General features: G+C 38.4%; 3 protein-coding genes and 1 long non-coding RNA gene across 4 annotated transcripts in view; 2 read left to right on the top strand and 2 right to left on the bottom strand.

Annotated features, from left to right (window-relative positions):
- Window positions 1-11,145: 11,145 nt before the first annotated feature.
- cd74b (CD74 molecule, major histocompatibility complex, class II invariant chain b) lies at window positions 11,146-15,406 on the top strand. The gene is made up of 8 exons (XM_030441857.1): window positions 11,146-11,249; window positions 11,356-11,444; window positions 13,026-13,195; window positions 13,479-13,549; window positions 13,691-13,721; window positions 13,888-14,100; window positions 14,486-14,536; window positions 14,776-15,406. The coding sequence occupies exons 2-7, from the start codon at window positions 11,374-11,376 to the stop codon at window positions 14,527-14,529; spliced, it is 600 nt and encodes a 199-aa protein (XP_030297717.1). The 5' UTR covers window positions 11,146-11,249; window positions 11,356-11,373; the 3' UTR covers window positions 14,530-14,536; window positions 14,776-15,406.
- LOC115596622 (SLC35A4 upstream open reading frame protein-like) lies at window positions 15,354-19,040 on the bottom strand. The gene is made up of 3 exons (XM_030441859.1): window positions 18,896-19,040; window positions 18,017-18,115; window positions 15,354-17,894 (listed from the first exon to the last, which is right to left on the bottom strand). The coding sequence occupies exons 1-3, from the start codon at window positions 18,941-18,943 to the stop codon at window positions 17,697-17,699; spliced, it is 345 nt and encodes a 114-aa protein (XP_030297719.1). The 5' UTR covers window positions 18,944-19,040; the 3' UTR covers window positions 15,354-17,696.
- A 2,507-nt stretch (window positions 19,041-21,547) lies between these two features.
- LOC115596869 (inactive phospholipase D5) overlaps window positions 21,548-25,528 on the top strand; it is a 71,314-nt gene continuing 67,333 nt past the window's right edge. The window contains exons 1-2 of the mRNA XM_030442307.1: window positions 21,548-21,676; window positions 21,917-21,985. Coding sequence (XP_030298167.1) covers window positions 21,980-21,985 — 6 coding nt within the window. The 5' untranslated portion in view covers window positions 21,548-21,676; window positions 21,917-21,979. The remainder of the gene's footprint in view (window positions 21,677-21,916; window positions 21,986-25,528) is intronic.
- On the bottom strand, window positions 21,879-24,113 carry LOC115596871 (uncharacterized). Its single transcript, XR_003986969.1, has 3 exons — window positions 23,703-24,113; window positions 22,356-22,414; window positions 21,879-22,215 (listed from the first exon to the last, which is right to left on the bottom strand). It is a non-coding gene; the product is annotated as an uncharacterized LOC115596871 (long non-coding RNA).

The raw sequence follows: 25,528 nt of genomic DNA, 5'->3' as shown, positions 1-25,528 counted from the left end.
TCTTCTTCTGTGTTTTTTTTATGGTAGTTAACATCCTTTAAGTTGCTTCACAACCGCCCTCCACTTTTTCCTGGTCTTGGTTTATGTATGTAAAAGAACATTTAACACCTGTAATTTCAATATGGTTTTTAATTGAACATCTTGAATTGTTTATTTGTCTATTTATGTGTATGTGTGTTATTTTTATTTGTATTCATTTATTTCATTAAAGGTGCGCTATGTAGTTTTGGGGAAGACAGTATAGATTTTTATGCTGAAACAAATCAAATGAACAAACTCTTTGATTTCATGACTGAATAAACAAACAGACCTCAAAGGACAACACAATTTCATACTGTTTAACTATGTTTATATTTGGCGGACCCTGCCTTTATAGCTTCAAACAGTGTTAAAGGGGATTATATTTTCCTTTCTTCGTTTTTATTATTACCTCATTAATATTGTAATTTTTTCCAGATTGAATTCCTTTCCAAAACAACATAGGGCTCCTTTAATAACAATGTTTCATCTCTTTATTTTACTAAAGATATCAATTAATTTATGTATTTTACTCACGTAACGGTTCCTCAGTTCTAGTTATTGATTTTAAAAGAACAATCAATATTTTGTTTGTATGAAAAGTGCTTTACAAATAAAGCCTGTTTGTTGATTGATTGATAGTCTGGTTGTTTTCAAAATCCTAACTATCAATTTTCCACCTCCACCAGCACCCGACATTTAAGCAAAGCTACGTTTAAGTCCATTAGTGATCAGAGAAACAAAAGCCAAAGTGAAAACTATAATTGCAGTTCCTCTCTCCTCTTCACACTTCCTTAATGAAATCAGGTGCTCCATTGTCTCCTTTTCTTGACACTGTTCGCAATGACCAGTTGGACATTTTCTATCACAAAAAACTGCTTAAGTTGCTGCTATCAATGCTTAACTAGTGTGAATGCTAATGAGCATTCACACTATTGTTCTTCTGGAATTTATTATTATTATTCTTCCGTACGTTTTTTGTCTCACTTCGCATTCTGGGTCTAGCATTTTCACCTAAACTAGCTTTAATCTTAAGGCTGAAATCTCTAAGATACTTTTATTTAGATGTATTTCCAGTGTAGTTTTAATAAACCAAAAAAAGTTTTAAATTCCATCCATTTATCTTTGTTTGCCTATTTGGGGTGAGGTTGCGGTGGCAGTGTCATTAGCAGGGTTTTTAGACCTTCTTCTCAACACACATTAACTCACTCTGATCAACATTAACTCATATTTTAACACTCCATTCATAGAGAAATTGTTGATTTTATCTTCAAAACCTAACTTTTTTTGGTTTGGTTAAAAGTCATAAAATTAGGAAAAAAGGTTGTGTGTTTTAAAACTAAATTAAAATAAATAAACAGAAACAAGACAGTACCTTAAAGGTAGTGTGACGGGTCGACTGCAGGTTGTTGTGTGTGGCCTTAAGGTGGGTCTTCTCTTCTTTCTCCTCCTTTTCTCAATCTGTCTTCCTCTACCTTCCTTTTCCTTATCTTTTCCTCTGCCTCCCTTCTACTGTCTGATATCCATGTCCTGCCTCTTTCTTTTCATCCCCCATCTTTCATTCCAACTCTCTCTATTTCCCCTTCCCATCTGCCCCTTCCTCTTCCCCATCTCTACCTGTCCATGAACCATATCTATGGCTTTAAAGCTTACCTGCTGCATTTTCACTTTCCTCAGAGGGATGAAGTCACCACCAATGGGGATTTTTTTTTTATTGGTAATGCCTGAATGACAAGATGGATTATTTTAATTTCACATGTTTTATTATGATATTCCAAACTCAAGTTTATATCATTATGATAACACTTTTAATTGTAAACAGAAGTCTTGGTTTTATCATCTAACAGACAATCAACCTCTGAACACAGGCACAAAGTCTGTTAGTATCAAAAAACCCATGTGTTACAGGAGTAAATGGAAAGTGCCCGATACAGTACTATGGACCCTCACTGCCACTTTACCATCTTAATACTAGAAGCCATGAAAAAAACTTGCCTCCACCACCTTGCCCTCAACACTCACGAAGCCTTGGGAGGTTAGGCACTCACAGAGTGGAGTTAGTGGTGATGTGGGGTAAAGCAGGGTCTCTGCCTGTTGGCGTAGTTCCTCTGTCACAGTCAAGTCCGTGGTGCGAAAGAACATTGTTTTTTCTGTGATGTTAATATAGTAGGGTGGGTCACTGCCCCTGATTGTGTGGCCTCTAATAATGTAGGTGTTACCCTCTTTCATTTTCTCACCAAATTGCTCAAATATTGTTACCTTGGTCTGGTTTGTCCATCTGTAAACACGGCCACCTTGTTCAATTTTGCAGAGGCCGGTTTGACAGTTGTTTGGGAAAAATCCCATAAAATCGCTTTTGGGCAGTCAATTAATTTAAGGACTGAAACTTTTAGGGGTGGTGGCTTGAAGTATGGATTAGATGATTTAGTCCCCAGGAGGTTTCTGAGTGCCATTCTGAAATGACAAAAACAAAAACATACACAGACGTAAGTGGTTTTTAAGTGTCAAAAGCCCAATTGAAAATGGAAGGCCTTGTGGGTCGGTCTGTCTGTCTGTCTATAGCTAGATGGCAAGCTTCCCTCCCAGTTGATAATGGATCACTGAAGGTGTTTATGTGATTAAAACAAAAACAAAAAACCTACCTCTAGAGAACCTTTAGGGATCAATACCTATACGTTTAACCTACTTATATTTCAGAGCTGGACATCTCCTTGAATGACACTTGTGTTATTGGTTACAAAAAGTGACTTAATATAAACATCTTTATCTGTAGGAATTGTTTCCATATTGTTGTGAGACACTTGGAACAACCTCAGCTTGTCAGTGGCAAAACCAAGCAATTTTAGCAGAAGTAACGTAGCAAGCCGTAGTGCCCCAAAGGACTACTGGTGGTGTACTGGACTGATTCCTTGAGCTTTTGGTAAATATATTACATTCTAGAAACTCCAGACTTGCTAGATCCATCAAGGCTATTTAATTGTTCTATATGGGTTATTTGGGCATTTTGTTCACAGTAACTAAAAAGTAATTAGTAGTAAGTAATGCATTACTGTATGCTTACAGTACATTTTTATGTAACATATTACATTAAAATCAAGGTAACTAGTAATATGTAATATATTGCATTTCAAAAATAATGTTAATGTTGAAGACATTATGAGATGGTAAGTAAGTTTGTTCATCCAATTGTGTGGTTTGTTGATCAGCCATTGGCGTTGTTTTAGCCCGGGGTTATTACCATGGCTGCCTACTGTCAAGAAGACAACTCAGCCTGTGTTAAGCGTTAACCTCATATTATCTGACTGCCATAACGGTAACAGTAAATTTAGTGCAACATGTAGTTGTCACCTAGTTCACGTAAGGTAAATGCATATTATTGACACAGTTTTGCTTACAATGAAGGAGTGTTGGCTGAAGTGGCCCAGTTCACCAAAGTAATCCCAGTGTTCACAAATGAATGAATGGATCAAGCTAGCTATCCTTGGCTAAATTACTTACGGTCGATTGGAGTAATGAAATACGTCTGGGATTGAGGAAGACAAAGGTGGACGAAGAGGGGAATTGTAAGCAAAGACGTAGCAGATAAAACGGAACTATTTACACGAAAAAATTAGATATTTACAGGCATTTACTTGTTCTTTAGGTCGATAATAACGAGAGCTGTTGGCAAATGTAATAGGTTGTAGATCGGAGTGTGATAACGGTCCGCGCGCGCTGGTAATTTAACCAGGTGTGTGTGTGTGTGTGTGTGTGTGTGTGGTGTACATATGGCTTACTCGGAGCAACGTTTGATTTGTAGGATACTTTCAATGACTAAGATATGTGTACTGGTATTGTTCTCGTTTACTTAAAGTATTGTCAGTTTCAATACTTTTTTCACTTATCTTTTGTTTAGGGTCTTTGATTAGAGATGGAGTCCCCATGTAATAAAGTCTGACACGTCCCAGAAGAACCTAGTTCGAGTAAAGCTCAGGGCTGACTGATGATCAAGAGCTGCTTAAACAGAGATGGATGAAAAAGTAAAAGCAAGCCCCACAATGTATTGATTCACCACTAGAAGTGACTATAAAAGTTACTATAAAACGCTGCCTTATCAACACAACAGCGTATGCTACTCAAAATTGGTTAGGGGACCAAACATATTCACAAAATAAAAAAATTAAGATATTAAGGTATAAAATAAAATATTATAGGCAAAAATATCCCAATATCCCTAATTTCAAGTAGTTGTATTTTATTCCTCTCCATGTTGTGGGATCTTAAGTTAATAATGTTCAGTTCCATTAAATTCCTTTCAGGTCACTTGAGTTAAGTTCATATCATTTTGAGGTCAAATTGTTCATTGGTTGGTATGAAACAGAAAATGTATTTAACTCATTTGAATAATCAAGCAATCACACAATCATAGAAAATGTCCTGAAATACACTTAAGGCCCAAATTAATTGGCTGGACTTCCTAGGAAACCGTTGTCTCAAGATGTATTTCTTTTTTTCTTTCTTTTGTTTTATACTTTTTTTTCTTAATAAGTAAAAGTTGACTGAGGGGCCTTCACAAAATCTCTGCTCTTAGTACATGCATTTGACAGTGGTATTCACACCATATTACCATAAAATCTTCTAAGCTTCCTTCTGCTTGATCAAAGTGCCCCCATAGTGTTGGATCTTAACTTAATAATGTTCAGTGTAATTAAATTCTTTTCAGGTCACTTGAGTTATGTTATCATATAATTTAACGTCATCAAATTCAGTTAAATCTGAATCATTAATTTTGTAATCCTATTTGAGCAATAAAATATGCATAGGCAAACTATTCAATCATGTTTTCACAATGTATTATAATATATCTAAATTAGTTTCAATAAGTGAACCTCTATCCACTGTTGATGTATGATTATTATCAAATAATCTTTTTAGTAATTATTGTGCAATGAAGTCGTAACGCATGAATCGATTCGAAATTATTTTGTAAATGTTTTTGAAATATGTTCTGATTTCTATTTGTGTATCTTATCAGGATTGTTTGTATATCATGCTGTGGATTTGACTAGTGCTTTATTACTGCTGATATTACTGCTCTAATTACTGTGTGAATTACAAACTGACACAAATGACCATAATCCTGACAAAATAATAATCAGATTGAAGACAATTAAAATGTATTTATAATGAAGTCTCTTGTCACCTCATGATTTGGTAGAATAATGAGACAAATACTGATGTTAGTCATCCTACTGTCACGACCATTGCTAATACATACATAGATAAACAGTTTGGCTATCAAAATGTCCAGCTTTTGAACAATTCTACTATTTTTCTGCAAAAGTTTGGGTGTTTTCCCATTCATTCCTATGGGGAATTTTTCAAATTTAATTCTGATACTGCTTCAGCTAACTTTCAGCTAGAGACACCGTTCAGCTTTCAAAATCTTCAGCTTTTTCAGCCCATTCAGTCTTGTACTATTCAGCTTTTCAGCTTTTGAAAAATTCAGCTTTTTCAGCAAAATCTTGATGATTCATTGTCAATTTTTCAACTTTGGTTCTGTTACTATTTCAGCATATGTTCAGCTATCAAAATGTTCAGCCTTTTAAGCCCATTCAGCCTATCACTTTTCAGCTTTTGAAAAATTCCACTTTTGAAAAATGTGTCTTTTTCTGCGAAATCTTGCCCATTCATTCTCATGGTGAATTTTGGAGTTTGGTTGGACTTTGGTTCTGCTACTGCTTCAGCAATGTAGTGCAATACATGACAGTTTTATGAATTTCCGGCTGTCCATTCAGCAGATTTCCGAAATCACTTCAGCCATTAGCATTCACACTGTATTTTCACAGGAAATGCAATTTTTCTAGTTTTCAAGATGTTGGTCACTGTTGTTTTAATGTACTGTATACTTTGCACACACCACCAGCATGTGCACATGTTTGTGTGTCTGTTTGTTCCTCTATTAATTGGTCTCAAAGAGATGTCTGTGCTCTGTTTCCCGTTTTGGATTGTCTGAGAGTAAGGGTGGTCTCGCTGATTTGAGTGTTTGAGGCATGTGTTTGTTAAGGAGGAGGGGATCTAGACAACAAAACTTAAAATGCAAGCGGTGACAACAAATTATAAGATGTATAATCGCAGGTGACACAGTATTCATGAAGGTTTTTACACTCTTGGCTTCAGCAGCCTCCATCTAAACAGTTTTCCTGAGCGCCGAAGTGGTTGTTCATGCCTGTATATATTGAGATAACAAGATTTGGAAAACTTGAGGCATCAAATCGGGTTAATTTATTCTAGAAAATTCTGGTATGGGTACAAACAAGTCATGAGTCATAGCGTTATTGATTTTTAAAATGAGTGTCATTGAATTTCTCTGTCTCGTCAAAGTCGTGGATAAGTGTAATTCAAAGTCAGTTTGTCTATTCAGTTTATTCAGATGTGAAAACAAAGAAAGTTTGTTTATTTAGAAAAAAATATACATATTTATAATGTATACACTTTAAATAACATTTAAAGAAAAAAGGCCATCAATATTTTTTAAACCACAACAAACATTCTGCTATAGCAAGAGATAGAACAACATCAAAGCAGAAAATCCAAGAATGATCAAAGCCCCGGTGATGTCATAAATTCTAGAATGTTGAAATGCTATAAATACAGGACCTGACTTCATATATCCTATTTGTAATCAGACCATCACCATGAGAGGAAAGAAAAGCAGAGAAGACTACGATAAAGAAGGAGGCAGGATGAGAGATCACTCACAGGTTAGGAGAAGATAGAGAAGCGTGAGCAAAGAAGACACAAAGGCCCAGCAGAGGAGAAAAAAACTGTCCGAGAAGAAGAAAGAGGCTAAGAAGATTCTAGAAAGTACCATGTCTCCCGATCAAATCCTAGCTAAGAAGCTGAAAGAGGACACCAAGAAGATCACCTCTGCCATGAAAAAGGCAGGGAATCCTCTGGAGATTGCGCGCCACTGCTGGCAGCTAGACAGTAGACACCTGGCTGCTGGATGAGACGGAGGAATCCGAACCTCCTTTTGAGGATCAGATGGTCGAGCAGATGGACAAGGAAAATACATCCCTCATTCAGGCCACAGAAGGCTTCAAGCAGACTGTGCAGGATATGCAACAGAAAGGAAGAGGAGCCTGTGAAAAGACCCATCGAGTCCAGCTTGATGAGAACAGAAAGGAAACCAGGAAGATCGCAGCTGCCCTGAAAAAGGCAGAGGATCTTCTGGAGACTGAACGCCTCCACTGGCAGCAGGAAAAAATCTCCCTGCTTGATGATCACAGTGAGGAAACCAGGCAGATTTCATCTGCCCTGAAAAGGGCAGAGGATCTTCTGGAGACTGAGCGCCTCTGCTGGCAGCAGGAGAAAATCTCCCTGCTGGAGGAGATGGAGAAATCTACAGCTCCCTATGAGGCTCAGCTGGATGAGCAGAAATGCGAGAACAAAACCCTCACGGCTGCTCTGAAAAATGTTGAGCAGAAGCTGAAGAGTCATCAGGTGGAGTGGCAGCAGGAAAAGACATCCCTCATTCAGGCCACAGAAGGCTTCAAGAAGACTGTGCAGGATATGCAACAGGAAGCAAAGGAGGCGATGGAATGGTCTCAGGCTTTCCATCAAGCCCAGCTTGAGGAGCACAGAGAGGAAACCAGGCAGATTGCAGCTGCCCTGAAAAAGGCAGAGGATCTTCTGGAGACTGAGCGCCTCTGCTGGCAGCAGAAGAAAATCCCCCTGCAAGAGGAGATGAAGAAATCTACAGCTCTCTATGAGGCTCAGCTGGATGAGCAGAAATGCGAGAACAAAACCCTCGCGGCTGCTCTGAAGAATGTTGATCAGAAGCTAGAGAGTCATCAGGTGGAGTGGCAGCAGGAAAAGACATCCCTCATTCAAGCCACAGAGGGTCTCAAGAAGACGCTGCAGGAAAAGGAGCAGGAGAGGGAGGAGAAAGAAAGCTCCATGAGGTCTCAACTGGAAGATCTCCTGAGCAAGAAGAAGAAAAAGAAGAAATGGTACAGAAGGTTCTTTTGTTTGGCCTGATCCACGCTCAGGAACTGAGACTGAATCAAACACACGCCTGAGCTATAGGTGGTTTTCTCCGGGTGCTCCGGTTAGCCAACCTTTATTAAAGAAGAAATTCTTTCTTAGTTAAATTAGTTCAGGCGTGTAAAACCAGGTATCTGTTCCTGATCTGGGTCTTATTTATATTTTTCTAAATGAACCATTAAAATGTCCACTAGTCTTTGCACCATCCACGCCAAAAGTATCGTCATCGGCGAGTCAAGATCACAACAACACAAAGGCTCTTTTAAGAGCCACTTAGACAACACCAGACTACACGGTGACAGTAGAACCAGTACCCGTTCCTGATCTGGGTCTGCAAGGGACTCCATCCAAGATTTCAACACTAATTGTCCTTTGCCAATGGTGAGCGTCTGTGTGCTGGTCACGACACCAAGGCAAGGAACCACACCACCCCACAGCGACATAGCGATAAGATGGCTAACCACTTGTACACCATATAAAACTAGTTATAAGAGTATCTTTTGATTTTAATCCATGTAGCTACATTTGTTTTATTCATAAAGCTCTGCATTCAGAGCCAAATTTGTGAAATCAGAAATAAAATAAAACAAGCCAAAGGCATTTCTTAATAGAACACTATTGTTTATCAAAGGAGTTACTTATTACATCAAATGGCTATAATGACATAAGATTGTGGGTTTTGATTGTGAAAAACATTTTCAAAGAACAAAAATAAATACAGAAAAAAAACCCACACACATTAATTAGTGTGAATGCTGCAAACACAATGCTGCAATTGTCCTTCTGGAATTTTGTATTCCTCTTCCGTACGATTTTTTGGCTCGCTTCTCCTCCTACAAGATATGAGCTACAGAAACCATTAAACTATTAACATGTTCAGCTGTTTAAGGACATGGTGATTTAAGGCTTTTTGGCTTTTCTATCTTTTAAACTTTTGGAAATATTCAGCTTTTTCTGCAAAAGTTTTCCCATTCAACTTTTCAAATTTCGTTCTGCTACTTCTTCAGCATACGTTCAGCTAGAGAAACCGTTCACCTATCAAAATGTTCAGCTTTTTAAGCTCTTTCATCCTTGCCTTTTCAGCTTTTTCAAATATTCAGCTTTTTCAAAAATATATTTACAATTGAAGTGAATGGGAAAATCTTCAAAACCACTGAACTTTCAACCTCTTCTTGTCCCTCATTCTTTGGGCTACAGGCATCATTCCAACTTTTAAAGAGTAACAAGACGTTGGCATATATTCAGCATTTTAAAATCTTTCACGGTTTCGAAGTCATCACAGTTTTAGTTTAAAGGATTTTTAGCTCGTCTTCTGATTTTATAATGGGTGTGTTTTGCGTCAGCTAGAATGCGTGCTATCATCGCTAGAGTGGAGAGCAGCCGGAAAAACTTAATTATATTAAGTTTATTAATATATACATAAATGTAGGAAATCTTGTTGGCTTTCAACTGATGGTCTTACTTCACATGTAGGACTTATAATTTTGGCTGTAGAAGCCCTAAAGCAACAAGCACTCCAGCAACTCCCTCATAAGCCATTGGTGCAGCTAGAAAAACTGTTCAGTTATCAAGATATTCAGCTTTCAAGCTTTTTCAGCCTTTTCAGCTTTTGAAAAATTCAGCTTTTTCTGCAAATTCTTGACTATTCATTCTCATAGTTTTATGCATTTCCAGCAAGTATTTCCCAGTACATTCAGCAGATTTCCGTAATCACTTCAGCTGTCAGCACTCACACTGTATTTTCGCAGGAATTGCAAATGTTTTTAGTTTGCTCATAAGTACTCATAGTTTTCTGCTAATGTACTTTTTTTAAAGCATTGTGTTGCTTAATCATTTCAACAGTTGTCGCTGTTTTATTATTTCCCTCCAAACTATGCCTTTCCCCTCTGTTTTGTGAAAGTTTGAAATTCATCTGTATATATGGTCTTTTTTCTCACTTCCTGGCATTCCTAAGCGTGCTGATTACCACATTAACACCATTTCTATCCCCTGTCTTTGAATATTTAAACACTATTTCATTAACTAGGTCTTGATATTTCCTGGCTGATCCTGATTTAATACTTGACCATGCTGACAATAAGTTACCACAGATGACTATATAATCTGTGTATCACATTTTTGCCCGCTCAAATGCTATAAAAACTCAACCAATGACAACATCCAAATGTCTTAAATGGGGAAAACATGACTGCATCTTCTACCTCTATATCTGGTATGTTATCTTACAGCCCTGGTTGTTTACTGGAGTGTTTTTCAGTGGATTGGCTATAAAAATTACCCTTATTTTGGTTTAATAATTCAAGACAAAAGAATATACTAATAGTGATTCTGAATAAAGCCTCTTCTACACTACTCATCTCAGTCAGCTTTAATGTTTAATGTTATGAAAATTAACTTATACAAGTGGACAGGGAAGCTTTGTTAGGCAACAGCGTCATTCAATCTGTTATGCATAACCAAAACTAAATCTTCATATGTGACTCAATTCTGAGAAACTCACTGTAATAGTTCAGCTGTCTAACTACATCCCCCGGGTCCCCCCTCCCTGGGCTTTCACTTCCCTTAATCCGCCACTGCTTTGCAAATGTCATAAATTTCCATTTTACAGCATATAATTGACATCTTGAAGATGTCAGAATATCTTCATAGTTGTGTAAAATGCATATGAAATATTAATGACATTTATCATTATTTCTGTATAATCCACTTGGCTTTTTTTCCATGGGAAAGAGTTGATAATGACAAACCCATAGGAACTTGCTGACTGTCTGAATGCTGGGGCCTGCTGTGGATTGTGTTTGGGCAAGTTTTTAGTTAATTCAGTTCAAGTGTAATTTAGTCAGTTTACTAAACTCAGAAATAATGGTTGAAGGCTACTTTAAATGAAAACAAAGTATAGGCCAAGTGCTAATGGCCAAACTCCAACACTAATAATATTGTAAGTGTAACTGACTGATTATAAACCTTTCAACCAGCTTTTCAAGATATTACAAAATATCTTTATACTCTGCCCCTGGTAACAGATGATGTGTCATCATGAGGAGCCAATCAGAAAATGAAAAGAAAAAAAGGGTTGTAAATGCTGGATTTCCCCTCCTGTTACTTTCAGTTCCTTCTCCCTCCTCTCAGCCTTAAAGGTAAACATTTCTCTGAAGTCTGTCATTGATATTTGTGAAAGAGCTCACGACCTGTCCTGAAATAAGGTAGAAACTATGTGTGTGTGATTCATATGAGTGTGTGTGTTTTGTGTCTACCATATTCTCTGTGTTTAACACTCATGTGGATATATATGTATGTGTGTGATTACAGGTTTGTTCTTGTGTGAAGATGTCGGACCCAGAGACCCAAACTCCTCTCATTGGAGGTCGGCCAGCCATCAATGTACCAGCAGCACAGGGGTAAGGACTGATAAATTTATTTATCATTATGGGGTCCTAACACTGAAGTAAAGAGTTGGTCCCCCACAAAGTCAATCATTTACTGTAAAGTGTGTTTGCTACTTTTAAAAATCCTCCCAAAAGTTGGAACAACAGCTCTGGTTTGTGTTTTTGTTTCCAGGTGAGCGTTTCTAAATCACAGTGCTTTTCTTCAGGTGTTTAAATGTACATTGATTTCCATTCATCTCCATTAAAATCAGTCAGCAGATGCTTCAAACTTGGTCGATATCTGTAATCCATCACACTGAACAAGTGGACAGATGTTCTAGTCCTTAAGTACTATTTTCACATTGTAAAGAAATGAATGGAAATAAATGGCTGTGTGGAAAGAAAATATATGGAAAAGAAACGTATATGATTTTTGAAAGTTGTCTTTAGTTATGTAAAGTATACATGGAGATAGCAGGACAAATAAGGATTATTTATATTGTCAATTAACCTGTTGATTATGTTCTCAATTAATCAATGTGTTATTTGGTCTATAAAATGTTAAAAGTTGATAAAATAAAAATGTCAATCAGTGTTTCACAAAGTGTAAAATTACTTCCTCAAATGTTTAAAACCCAAAGATATCCAATTAACTATCATAGAGGTTAAAGAAACCAGGAAATGTCCTCAAACGATCATTGATACCGATCAATTATGAAAAAAAGCTGGTGAATAATTTAGTTATTGATGGCTGATCTATAAATTGGTTTATAGTTACACCCTCTACATGTTGTTGTAGATACAAACAAATGCAATTTGCACCAACAGTGGTGTAATCCTTTAGTTGAACATGAAATCTAGTAAATGTATAGATGTCTGTTTGGATTGTGTTTGCTTCTATTTCATGTTTTTGTTTTGTATTCATGTGTAAATACCACTTCAGTGAGAAACATCTGTATTTGCACATTTAAAAAAAACAACATGTATTTAAGGAATGTAGCATCAATTCATGGCACAATGGACCAATCAGTTAGCTGAGATTTAAAAGCAGTCTCAGGGAGAACGTGTCATTGAATTGAATGAGAATTTCCCAACAAGGCCTTGTGTGAGTAAAAAACAGCAGAAATGAAAACTTCCTGAACTTTCCAGGGATTGTCTGCTTGACAACAGCTGATTTCATCATCAGTGGTGACGAACTGAAACAGTCGAATACAAACCATGGCTAAGTTTCCTGTTTTAAATAAAAGCCTCTATAAAGTTCCTCAAACTGTGCTTTCTCCTCTGTTCCATCACCTTGCTAGCTACATCTTCTCCCTGCCTCTCTTTGGGTTTAAGGATTTAGCTCCTATGGTCTCCTAGACGGTGACAACAATCAATTGTTAGTGTTTTTTTTCTAAAATCTTACAATCATTTGTCAGAAAAGACACCAGAGGAGCTCAATCACATACAGAACCATGGCTGCTAAAATGTTGGAGGATTATGCAAGGACTTTTTCTTCATGTCTCTCATTTTCAATCCTTCTTAGTCCTGATTATATTTCATTGTAAATGTCCAACCTGCCCTCTTAATTAAACATGTCTCTCTCCCCTCCTTCCTTCTGCGCTTGCTTTTCAGTGGCAGTTCCAGCCGGGCCTATAAAATCGCAGGGATAACCCTGTTGGCCTGCGTCCTGATTGCGGGCCAGGTGATGACCGCCTACTTCCTCCTCAGCCAGAGGAGCGACATCCAGTCTCTCGAGGAGCAGAACAACAACATGAACGCTGAGCTGACGAAGGGCAGATCTGGTGAGGAGGCCAAATTTCAGTGCAGATGAAGGAACTTTTCCAAAAGTTGCATGTGCATCTGGAGGATGGAAGAAAAAAAAACACACGCTCACACTGTACACAAATAGATAAAAACAAACTCTGTCCATATCTTTGTATCTTCTAAAAATGGACAGAATAGTAAGTCGAGCTAAAAAAGTGACACTGTGTTGCACTGCTTTTACAATCAACCAGTGTTTCCTGGTTATCTCTGTTGGGAATGTCTTTCCTCTGCGGCTCACACACTCTGTTACTCTGTGTGTAGTTGCTGTGCCTGTTCAGATGCACTTGCCCATGAACTCCCTGCCTGAGCTGATGGATGACTCTGTGGACGAGGTGAAATAGTCTTAACACTGGATTGTTGATGCTGATGCTAATTATGATATTTGAGTGTTTTGGGGTTTTTTTTGGTCTTATAAAATCAAATTGAAGCTGTGGTCTTCATCTTTTTTCTCCGTTTCGTTGATTGTTCTGCAGGAGGCCTCCACCGGAACCCCAGAAAAAACTGGTATGAAATTTGTCATCACAATCATACACTCCTTTTTTCTCCCCTACTATGTTTCCTACAAATTGTAGTAGTTTTATGTCACGTAGTTTAGTTTATTCTGACTTTACCCTCTTGGAGTTTTTCTTTAAGACAGGGGTGATTTAAATCCGCTCCTGTTCTCTCTCAGACCCTTCAAAGATGACTGACTGCCAGCTGGAGGCGGCTGGTTTGAAGGCCGTGCAGGTGCCAGGTTTCCGCCCTACCTGCGACAGGCGCGGCCTCTACCAGGCCCAGCAGTGCTTCGGGGAACACTGCTGGTGTGTTAACCCAGCCAACGGCGAGATGATCCCAGGATCCCTGAAACAAGGAGGGGCCAGGTGCACTGTTGCCCTTCTCCCTGGTGAGTGATGAAAACTGATCAGGAAGTCGGAGTGAGAGGAGAATCTGGTCACGGTGGAAGTGGTTGTATTTATGTTTTTAGTTCATTCAAGTTCATGTGTAGTTTAATTATATTATTATATAATATTCCAGTCAGTATGAACTTATTATTGTTGTTTTAATGTTATCATCTCTACCAAGGATGTTCATTTCTCAGTCCTGCTTGTTTGTTTGTAGTTAGCAGGATAACCCTAAAACTCAGAAGGTCAGAGAAATTTACTTGTGACATGATTAAAGGAAGAAGGTTGTTTTGTATTTCTAGTGTCCAGATCCTCAAATGTTGTAATCCCGATTTAAGCTCCAGTGTTGTTGAGCTGAGTTGTTGAGTGACAAAGTTGTCTTTGTAGGCCGCATGACCAAAGTGCTGACTCTGCCTCAAGTGGAGGCGTGATACTGTGGTGAGTACACAATTAGTGTTTGTCTGATTCAGAATGTAGGTTGTCACATATACCTGTGAGCAGCATTTTATTTTCACTGCTGTTTAATTCAGTCCAATTAAAATGTCCTTTTTGTTAAACTTTGAATATTTTTGGAAACTGATGTTGGGGATGTCTTTCAAGTGAAATAACATTCTATTGCCTTTGATTTACTGTATTTTCATTGTTCTCATCATCTGTTTTCCATTTTTTTTGGGTAGCTCATGGAATCATCTCCAGAGACCATTAACGGCTCAAGGCAAAAAATATCATCTTCATCTTAATTGAAGTACTTTATAAAATGATTGGGTTTCAGAAAATGCTGATTTATTACCAAATGTTAACCATTTCCCTGCTTGCTATTATCCTATCAGTTTACCGCAGTTCAATTACATTTTTCTGTTTTTATTTTTAAAGCAAGTAAAAGTTTAAGACTTTAAAATATTTTGTGAATCTTTTGATTGATTTGATTGAATCTTTTGATTTTAACATTTTGTTCCATGTAAGGTTTTCAAAAAAAAAAAATATTTTCTATGTTGGAAGATTATAAAGAGCAGCAAATTTAAAAACAACAGCATGAATGTGGGCAGATGGTGATTATTAATATATTTAATATATTTTCAGTGAAGAGTAGATTTTTAAGCAAGTAAAACGTAATGTTTCTACTGCCCCATTGCATTAATTGAGAAAAACATATTCTGATTAACAGTGTGGCCCCTTGAATGCTTGACTAAAGAAAATATTGACAGACATTTGTGAACAGTCAGGAATCAAGAATTCTCCAATTATGACACAATTGTAAACTGTACTTTCATCTTTATTGGAACAACCCAAATAAACCCCTTAAAGACAGCTTTGGTGTTGTTTTTTTTATACAATATCAAACTGGAATTTCAAACTGTCCAGTTAAATATGTCTGCATTGATGTGCAAGGTTGAAAACTCTTGACGACATAGACCATCAACTGACCCGTCATATTATTTGTTCCACAGCATATCAAGTCTTTATGTAAGAGTATTACTTAAGAGAGAGAGAGAGACAACATGCAAAAACATATTTGACAGGAAATAAAGAAACTAAGAGCATGCAATACACAGAAAAAGAACACAATGATTGTCAATAGGCACAAGTTGTTTGTGTGTTCCAGTTACCAAACATACAACACATATACGTTTTCAAATACACTTTCCGGTCAAAGTACAAACCAAAACCACAAACAAAATAATCTAATTTTAAACTAAAAAGATATGTTTTTTCCTTGATGGCTTTTAGCCACAAACCTGCTACAGGCCTGGTCATGTGAAAACTATCTTAGTGCATTTACATTTCATTTTCTTTATTTTCAAGGGTTTATTTTCTAAAATCAGTGTAGTGTATCAGTGTTTCCATGTCTAAAAAAAAGTATACGTTTGGGAGAGGCTTATATTGTAGAGACCTTATTTCAGAAGCACCAACTTTTTTTGATCAAGGTCAAATGTGTTTCAGAACACCATTCGCATGAAGCACTGCAGTGCTGCAGTGATGCCCAGGCATACAAATCTTGTTCTCCAGATGTAAGAAAAGACATGTTTGTTTACTGCAGTCTAACACAAATGTCATAGTAATATGAAAATGAAAACTGATGCAAAATAATAATTCGAATATCTTTCAAAATAGTCACTTTTAATTTTTTTAACCATACACTGTGGCCCTTATTGCATGTCTGCTATAATATTAATATTTTTTTTTTCTGTGCATCAGGATTTCAGACTACTGTCCTGCAGCAATTGACAAATTTATAGTTAAAATCCCTCCTCCTTAAAAAGTAAAGAAAAGAACCCTCATCAAACATAATACACACATTGTGTTTTCTTTGACAGGTTTTTTTGTATTAGGGGGACAGAAAAACATTAAAACACTGGCTGTGAGACAAAATAACAGCTATAAGTCCCCACAATTCATACAAGTGCAAAAGATTGACTAGTTTCCAGCATATGAAATAGGCAGCCAAATCCAGTTAGTCAAGGCTATTGCACACATGGCATGAGATGATAATATCAAGTCCAGACCAGAGTAGGCACTCTTAATTTACATTTTACATTACATACTTTAACACACAGACACACCTGTTTTGGTAAAACTCCCAAGTGGACTTAAAACTAAATCTTTTCTTTATTTTTGAATGGAGTGTGTAATTTTTGGAGTCATCTTTACGACTATAAAAATAACAGATCTCCAAAAAGTGCACCTGAATTATTTTTTAATAAAACCTCTACAGATATGAGGTCTACCATTTGAAAATAAATATGTTTTACAGAGAGAAAAGTGACCTATAATCTCATGTGGGGTTGTTGTGCCTGTGAAGACACATTACACCACACCACAGACTTTGCTCTGACACCCGGAAAAAAAATGTGAAAACAAACGAGAACCATGACAGGTTTGACACTGAAGAGCACCATGTGATGTGAGGTGAGATAATGTTTACACCATCTATCCCCCCCTCAGCAAGTAAGTGCAAATTAGCTAAGGCTGCTAGAATTGATTTCTGACCACTAGGAGGCAGAAGACCACAAAAAAAGACTAAAGTGACACCAATCAAGGGCAAAGCTTGTAAACCACCGATAGTGTGTATGTAGTTCCTCTTGGAGAAACTTAATACTTACTATTCTGTGAACCCCCTTAAGAAAGGAAAGGAGGGAGTGCAGCAAACACAGCTGGACTGCACATGTGGAAAATGACTGGTCTTATTAGGGGATCAATAAATCTTCAGAAAGAACACAATGTGGTTTCAGGCAAAGTAGGGCTGAAGTCAGAAATCAATTATAACAGCTGTCAGGATTCTATCATAGGCTGCAATTTGTCTTAATTCCAATAATCAACCATATGGAAAGAAATATAGGGTCTCCTGTCTTTACATGCCTTTAAACTGATTTGAAATCCCGTCCACTTGCATGAAAAAAATACTTTTAATAATTTATGAATGATATGAAACAAAAAGATATTCAAAGAATTACCTTTTCACCTCCGCCTTCTACTTTTCTAGATTTTTCACTTTTGAAATGCATATATGTTCCCGTATGTCGCTGTACTGGTACCCTCTTATTGTAGACGTCTTTCTTCATCCTCCCTCCTTTCCTGTCTTTGTACTTTTCCTCTCTTCTTATTTCCCTCCTCCCCTCATGTTGCGTATGTAGTCTTTGACAGTGTTTTCAACGTTAGGAACGGCGTAATTCTGTGCTGCATAGATTCCTGTACATGTTCCTATGGCAACTCCCACCAATGCTGGAGACCGTAGCCTCGCCACAATGTACCCAGCCAGAAAACCCTTCAAGAAAGGAGAAGCCAGGACGCTGCCTCCCTAGGGAGGAAAGGAGAGGTAAGATTAGATGGGGATTTATATTTTCATCTGCTCAACAGCAGTTTGTATGTGGATGTGTGAGTTTCTCAACAGCAGTTTGTATGTGGATGTGTGAGTCTTACTGCAGGAACCCCAGCCTGTATCTCATCCTCCATCCGCCTCTGGATGTCTTCTAGCTGGTCCTTCAGATCCACCAGGTCCTTGAGCTGACCAAGAGGATTCTGTATATGCATGCATGCATACACACACAAAATAAATAAATAACATGCAAGTGTTGCTGACTAGGGTTTTCTAAAGCAGCGCACATCTAGAAATGGTAAAACAATGTGACATGAATTATGAAATGACAGTCAAAATGATAAAATACACAAGAAAACTGCGCATGTTTAGATTTTACAAGATAAAACAAAGCAGACCGATTACAGAACAAATTATTTACATTAGCACACCACTTTAAAGATTGTAGTAGTTGGATATAGGTGACTAACTCACCTACACCACCAATAAAACACTGCTTTAGGTAGATTTAGATATTTAGGCTGACATTATGCCTCTGTGCATACACATTCAGTTTTTCTTCGAACAGATGTAGTTTTCTACATTTTGAGAAAGTCCAAATACAGGTCACGTGGGGTTTTTCCTTCACTGCAAACTGGTTGTCTCAACATGAGATAAACAGACTTTTACTAACGCTAGCTACTAGGACAGCTATTTTAGCTTTAGCAGTTGAACACCACTTCATTCTTTAATTTAACAGCTTGTTAAAGTTTGTCGTGTTAGCGGCTCTGTAAGTGTATCTTATTTATATTCACATGACTGTTAAGAGGTATAAACGACAGGTTAACTAGCCAACGACTTTATACTTGGGTTGAAGCTAACTAAGCTAAGCTAACCACTGGTGGCTGTTAAATGACGCTATACGCTAGGCGGGTTGTTATGTTAATACACTAACGCCTGACATCTACAACGTAAAGTTAGCGAAGAAAGTTGAGGACACCGACCTTGTCATCTGACATAGTTTCACTTATTTTAGTGTTGTTCCCACCCATGGAGCTGGTATTTCTTACTTCTTCTTCTTCTTGTTTTCCTTTTGCCTCTACTTCCTGCTCTTCTTCTTTTTCTTTGGGTTTTAATGTCGGTTGGCTAATCAGATTGTAAGGGCATTACCGCCACCTACTGGACCGGAAATGGAGCTGCAGACTGGCATGGACAAAATCTGAACGATCCTTCTGTTTCTTTTAAACCGTGTTGTCAAAAGTATTCAAATTAATAAGTTAAAGTAAAAATATATATATATATATATATATATATATATATATATATATATATATATATATATATATATATATATATATATATATATATATATATGTGTACATATATATATATACATATATGTGGTATAAACACATGGTGTTAAAAAATGCCTAAAAATAAGGAAAGACAGTCATAAGAATGGTAAAAGTATCTGATATTAAGTATCACAAGTCCAAGTTAAAATCATACTTATATTTAGGCCAACATGCATGTATATACTTTTTTATCAATTTTATTTTCTATTATTGGAATTTAGTGTGTTTTTAAAAATCATTAATTAATGAATTAATTTGGAGTGGGCTGGAAGTATAAACTAGCAAAAAAGTAAAAGTGCCTAAAATTTGTATTTAAATGCAGTGCTTAAGTAAATGTAAGAGGTCCTGAGTTCAAATCCTGGACCCTCCATTTTATTTCAACCTGGCTCAGAAGGTTGTTTTGAGAAGTTTTTTTCTTTCAGAATAAGCTCTTATAACTGTCATTAAGGCATAATAAACATGAGGATATGTTCAAAAGACTATTATATTCAAAGCACAAAATGTGTGTGATTTGAAGGTTATGATAACTGGACGACCTTCAAAACATTTTCCCACCACCAAAAAATTTAATTTCAAGTTCCAATAAAATAGCCAATACAGAGGCAGAATGAGTTAAATCAGAAAGTCTGTTGCTGCGACACCGGTGTTTTTTTCGTCCACTCCCACATGTTTTGAAAGTGCCAGTTGTCCCACCATATTGCAACATGTTTGAGATCAAGCACTTCATCCTTCCATATGCTGCCACAAAATATAAAAATCAGCATTTATTTTTCGAACATTAAATCTACTGTGTAAAGCTCCCTAGCCGACTGAGAGGACGCTGAGAGGAATCAGTCTAATTGACTTGGGCTTCCTCTGTACAGATTGCAGCTTCTCACTCACGGGTGCAACAGACGAGAGCGCAGCTGACGAGTCCCTGAAAGAAAGAAAAGGAAAAGAGTGAGAACTAAATTCGAGTTAATAATTACAGAGACAGACGGATAGAGTGTCAATGAGGCAGCCAGCTACTCATTAATCAGAGCTGTTAAACTTGCAATGTTTTAGAAGCGTCACCGTGACAAACTCACAGTCTGAGGGAGGAGGAGAGAGTACAAGGATTAAGGAAAGGAGGCGCATTTGCCACCAGAAATTTGATAACACGGTTCAAGTGATTACATGGACTGAGTTTCATTTAAAAAACTGTGGCCCTTGCAGGTTAAATTAACATTTTAATTTTGCAGGGCCGATTTGCCAGAATGAAATGTGAGCAGTTACCGTTTCTGCAAACCAAAGATAAGTGACAGGTTTTCTGCCACACCAGGAGCAGCACCCAAATGCACGACTCACAAACAGTTCAGGGTTTCTAAAAATCTTTACAGGGTGGTCTTGGTACACAGGTCATTATTAAATGGAGACAAGCAGCTTGCACGGGCAATAAGACAGAAGAGAATGGTACACACAGACTATATAGACAAGGAGAGGGAGGATAATAAACACAGGTGGCTGACAAAATGACGATGACGCAGGAGGTTAACACTCAAGGTAAGGAGCTGGATCTGAAACGAGAGGAGGGTTAATGGAAAAAACAAAAAACAAAGACTTAACCTTAAGCACAGGATGAGACATGAAAATAAGCTTCAAATGTGCCAGCCGTACTGACATTTTCACAAAACATGTCATGTCATGTTCACATAACATGTATGAACTGACTTTTATGTCGGGAGGTGGCAAGGATGGGGGTGGAGTTACATGCAAGAAGGCTTCCAAGCCAGTGACAGCTGTACAAGACTGAGTTTCAACAATTTTGTCAGTGTGATAAAACTGGATATTTCGTATTAAGAGACTTTTGGACAATTTCCAGCTGTGTATGTGGGGACTAAACAGGTAGGCCAATGTCAAGCCAAAATATGATGTTCTCCTTACCCTAACAAGTGGTAAAAACTTGATTTTTTTTTTTTTTAATGAGACTGGCTGTCTCCAGGCGTGTGTTTCATGCAAAACATGATATTTTAAGTCAAAATGTGATATTCTCCGATCCCTGACCAAGGAGTTGTTGTGCGTTAACCCAACCAGATCATGAGCATATAGCTGAGAGAAACCTTTTAACACTTAAAAAAAATGTACAGTAACATAATTTTTTTGTAATGAAACAAAGTTTTGAACTGGTGGTTTTGCAGAAACATACTTTGCTAAGATTTATTTGGGTGATTGGGTTATGATTGTGAGCGCTTTGACGACGGGTCAAGAGTGTGATTTTGCAAAGACACTGTGAAAGTGAGAACAAATGGCAGCGCTTAGAGTCACAGGAGGCAAGAATGAGCCTGAGAAAGATGGAGGGTGGAAGAATTAGAGAGAAAGCCGAGAACGGCAGAGTGATCGCCATCTGACAGAGAGAGAAGGAAGAGAGAGACAGACAGATACCGCAGGAGAAAAACTGTCTGTAGCTAAAAGGTCTCTGGACTTCACGCTCATTTTAAAAGATTAATCTTGTCACACCATAAATGAACTGAGTTTCTTCCGCTGCGTGGCCACCCTGGAGGCCCTGTACATTTTTAATCCTCACATTCAGCAGGACAGATAGTCCATTAACCTTTCTTTATTCAGGATGATCACAGGACCAACCTGATGTGGACCAAAGTATTTAACGGCCCGTTCAAGCTGGAATCAAACAGTCTTTTGCCTTTATTGCAGGAGGTGAAACGCGGCTCGCGGGCTCTCCCGGACAGCTGCTGCATTTAAGAGCTGGACGGAGCGATGGAGGTAAGGTGTCTCTGATCTTCAAAGCTGTTGATGGTTTAGGGGGCTTATTGATTCTGGCCGAGGCATATTTGGCTGACTAATCTTTGGATGCCACTGTAAAGGAAAGGTCACTGGAGCTTATGGTGCAGTCATCACAGTGATGCGCATCGGGGGGGGGGGGGGGAGATGTGGATTCACACGCAGCATTAACAGCAGGAGAAGAGTTCAGAAGATGCATAACAATCTGTCAGCTTAAAGCAAGCAGAGGAAATAGAAATAAAACAGTGAACAAGGAAACAAGACAGTACTAAACCGACTAAAGCGCCATCTATTATTCATCAAGACCAACTGAATCTTTCCCTCTATATAATGAAAGAGATTTATATCAAACCTCCGAGCAGTAATTGCACGGGTTGTTTGTGCAGATACAGCTATCATGATTCAAAGGATCTGAAAAGAAAGCACATCAGTTTCAGGACATAAGAGGCTGCTAATCTGTTCTGCAGCAGACTTTAAGGACCCATTCAACATTTATTTCACAAGCAAATGCAGAGGGGGCATCTCACTGTCTCCTTAGTATTATTTCCTTCATGGGCTGCAAGGCAGTAAAAGCAGGTGTCGCGGGGCATTCGGCTGAGAGAAATGAGGCAGGCGAATGGCTCTGATAAGCATCCTTGAGTGCTGTGTGATACAGTGAGCTGCTGGTATTGGATGTCACAAGCTCGCGAGGCACGTGCAGGTTTGCATCACAATTTACCAGAGGTGGCAAACATACACACATTTTTTATTCAAGTAGAAGTATTGATACTTGTGTAAAAAAAACAAAAAAAAAACAGACTGGTGAATTCAACCTCTTTACTCAAGTGAAGGTAAGAAAGCACAGGCTCTGAAATGTACTCAAAGCAAAAAAGTAGAATGTGTCCCCTCTGAAGGACATTTCCACGGGCCATTTCTGTGCAAAGCAACTTATTAATGTAATTCAAAGACTGTTAAACTTAATGACAGGATCGAAAGGATTCGGTTCGGAGAGATAGTCGATTGTTGAGTCTCCTTCTCAGGATGTCAAATCCCGAAAAAGTAGGGTTGGTAAAGCGTCCCGAAAATAAGAAAATGCAGGCAGAGGGCTCCTCAGATACCACCAGCCTGAGTTTTCTCCCACTGCTTCCGCCTTGTCTTTTACATCGTTTCCTATTGCTCAGTCTGCCATGGTCATGGTCTTCTCTGATGGACAATAATGTTGGGAAGGTGGCGAGCAATGACGCAAAATAAAAACGCTCAATATTTCCCCTCAGATGCATTAAAGCTAAAGTAACGTGCATGTTTTGAAAGTAGAAGGACTAAAAAAGTGCAGGCCTTTGCGTTCAGATGTCAAGTAAGGCACACTGTGAAGCACACTTGTACTTTGCTATACTTCCCACCTCTGCAGTTTATAAATATAACTTTGATAAAATATTAAAACCATCTAGTCTGATGCACAAAAGCTCTTGTCCCCCTCTTGTGCTGAGCTGTAATCAGTGCATTCTGTGTGATAATACATAAAAGCAGCAATAGTCACCTAGACAGGCTCGACGCTGTAAGCAGCTGTATTTATCAGCCTCTTGAAGCTCACTTATTTCTCAGAGGAAAGGAGACACTCTGTAAGAAGCGACTCATTCCCCCGGCCAGTATGAGATATTATTGATTGTTTTTATCACTCTGTGTGTAAACAGATTGCCCCCAGTTGCCCCTCGCGTCAGACCTGACTTATGGTTTCATATCCTTCTGGCTGCTCGAGGAGATTTCTCTGCACTCCGTCCTGTGCGCCGCTCTGATGAGTCGGTCTGCCCTGTGCTGTGTTCGGTGTTGCAGTATGTTGTTATGGATAAGATGATCACTGCGCACACTTTGCCAGTTTCTGTGCTGCATTGTTCTACAGCTGGTCGACCCTTAACTTCTGGAAATATTCGGCGCAGAGATCACAGCACTGTGATGAAAGCTTTTTCATTCGAAGTCTGTCGTAAAAATGTGACGTTCGTTCATTCCGCAGCTTAAAACCTGAGAACCTTCGTGGGCTATGGGTTGAGTTGGCCCGCGTTCAGACAAGTTCCCTCATTAACCTCGGCGTTCAGTATTCAGCCCGCGTTCCCACTGATGGCTATGATACTGTACGCTCGGCGGGCAGGGAGAAATGTGATGGGCGCGCAACGGGGCTGAATCAGAGATTGCTTAAGCTTCCTCACGGGTTGGTGTGACTCAGCGTTGTTGGGACGGCGGTGCCACCAGCAAGTGCATGTGCCCCTTGAAAAAATTAGACGCAGCATTACGTTAATTAAAATATGGATTCTTTGTCCTCGCTGAACAGGCGAATAAGGGAAGCCGGGCAATATTTACCAGCTACGTAAGGCAGGAGAAATCGTGTCGGGTCCCTCCCTCATGTGCCTCACAGACTTTGGTGGTGGTTAGACGTGCCTGGCATTATCACTTAACCTGCATGGTACAACTCTAAAGTTATTCAGCTTTAAGTTATGCAGTATAGTTCAGTCATTAATCATCAGTCTTTCCTTGGTCTTTGCCTCATATGCTTTTAATACAACTGTACTTTTGGTGTCCCCTTCAGGAGCTCTAGAGGATTGTCATCCCACAGTGGGATGAAATGATGCTCCTGTATATTCTCTTTCCAAATTAGTAGGCTGCTAATCCTCTGAACACAGTCTTTCATGATTATTACACTGATGGTCAAATGAGTGAAATCTGAAGGGCATTATTGAACGTAAAGTTCTGCATACATTCAGGGCCGCAGACAGTTTGTGCCCAGGACAAGATGATCCCCAAAATGCCCCTCCTGCAGATTTTTGTAGAGGTTACGTATTATTTTAAGGCCCTTAAAGTTAGCGCAGCTGTATCGAGCATAACTAGATTGTTTCCGTTTTCCTCCGAGTAGCAACTACCAACATCACAGGATAAAACATGACTTTATTCGTTGCACATTTGTTGAAAGCAGGTAGAAATGGTGCCATCATTTCCCCAGCTTCTCACATTTCAGACAATATTGTAAAGTGAAAGAGATGTTCATAATGGACCGATCTAAACAACATTGTGTTTCTGGATGGCAAATTATGGCATGTTGAATGATTTTTAGTAAGTATGAATGAACTTTTCCCACCATGCCAGCATATAGTAATAATGGTGTTGCTGACTGGTGGACAGAGACACTCCCTGAAGATTTGACAGCACACTGAAAACTAACTGCCTACACGGCATTATGTTTCTCTTCATTTAGAGTTCTCATTGTAATCGGCACACCAATTTATACTTTTCATATAATAGGCAGAGCGTCTTTTAGGTATTCTGTTGCTGACTAAAAGCATTTCACCGGAGTCAGTGCATGTACAATTAAAATGGATTGTTTCCATTTCAAAGAGTAAGGGTGTGCTGGCTTTTTTCCACTAATGATTTCACTGTTTCCGTGTGTGTTTGTGTGTGCAGCATGTACGGGTATGCCTAGATGCCATTTATAAGCCAATTAACGTTTTTAAGCTCTGTTGCCTCGCTGGCAAGCCTTGGTGAGGGAGGAGAGGTACTGCA

This window comes from Sparus aurata, chromosome 15 (genome assembly GCF_900880675.1).
Source record: "Sparus aurata chromosome 15, fSpaAur1.1, whole genome shotgun sequence".
NCBI lineage: Eukaryota > Metazoa > Chordata > Actinopteri > Spariformes > Sparidae > Sparus > Sparus aurata.
The sequence above is the reverse complement of the archived record's forward strand: the minus strand, read 5'-3'. Positions and strand labels throughout refer to the sequence as shown.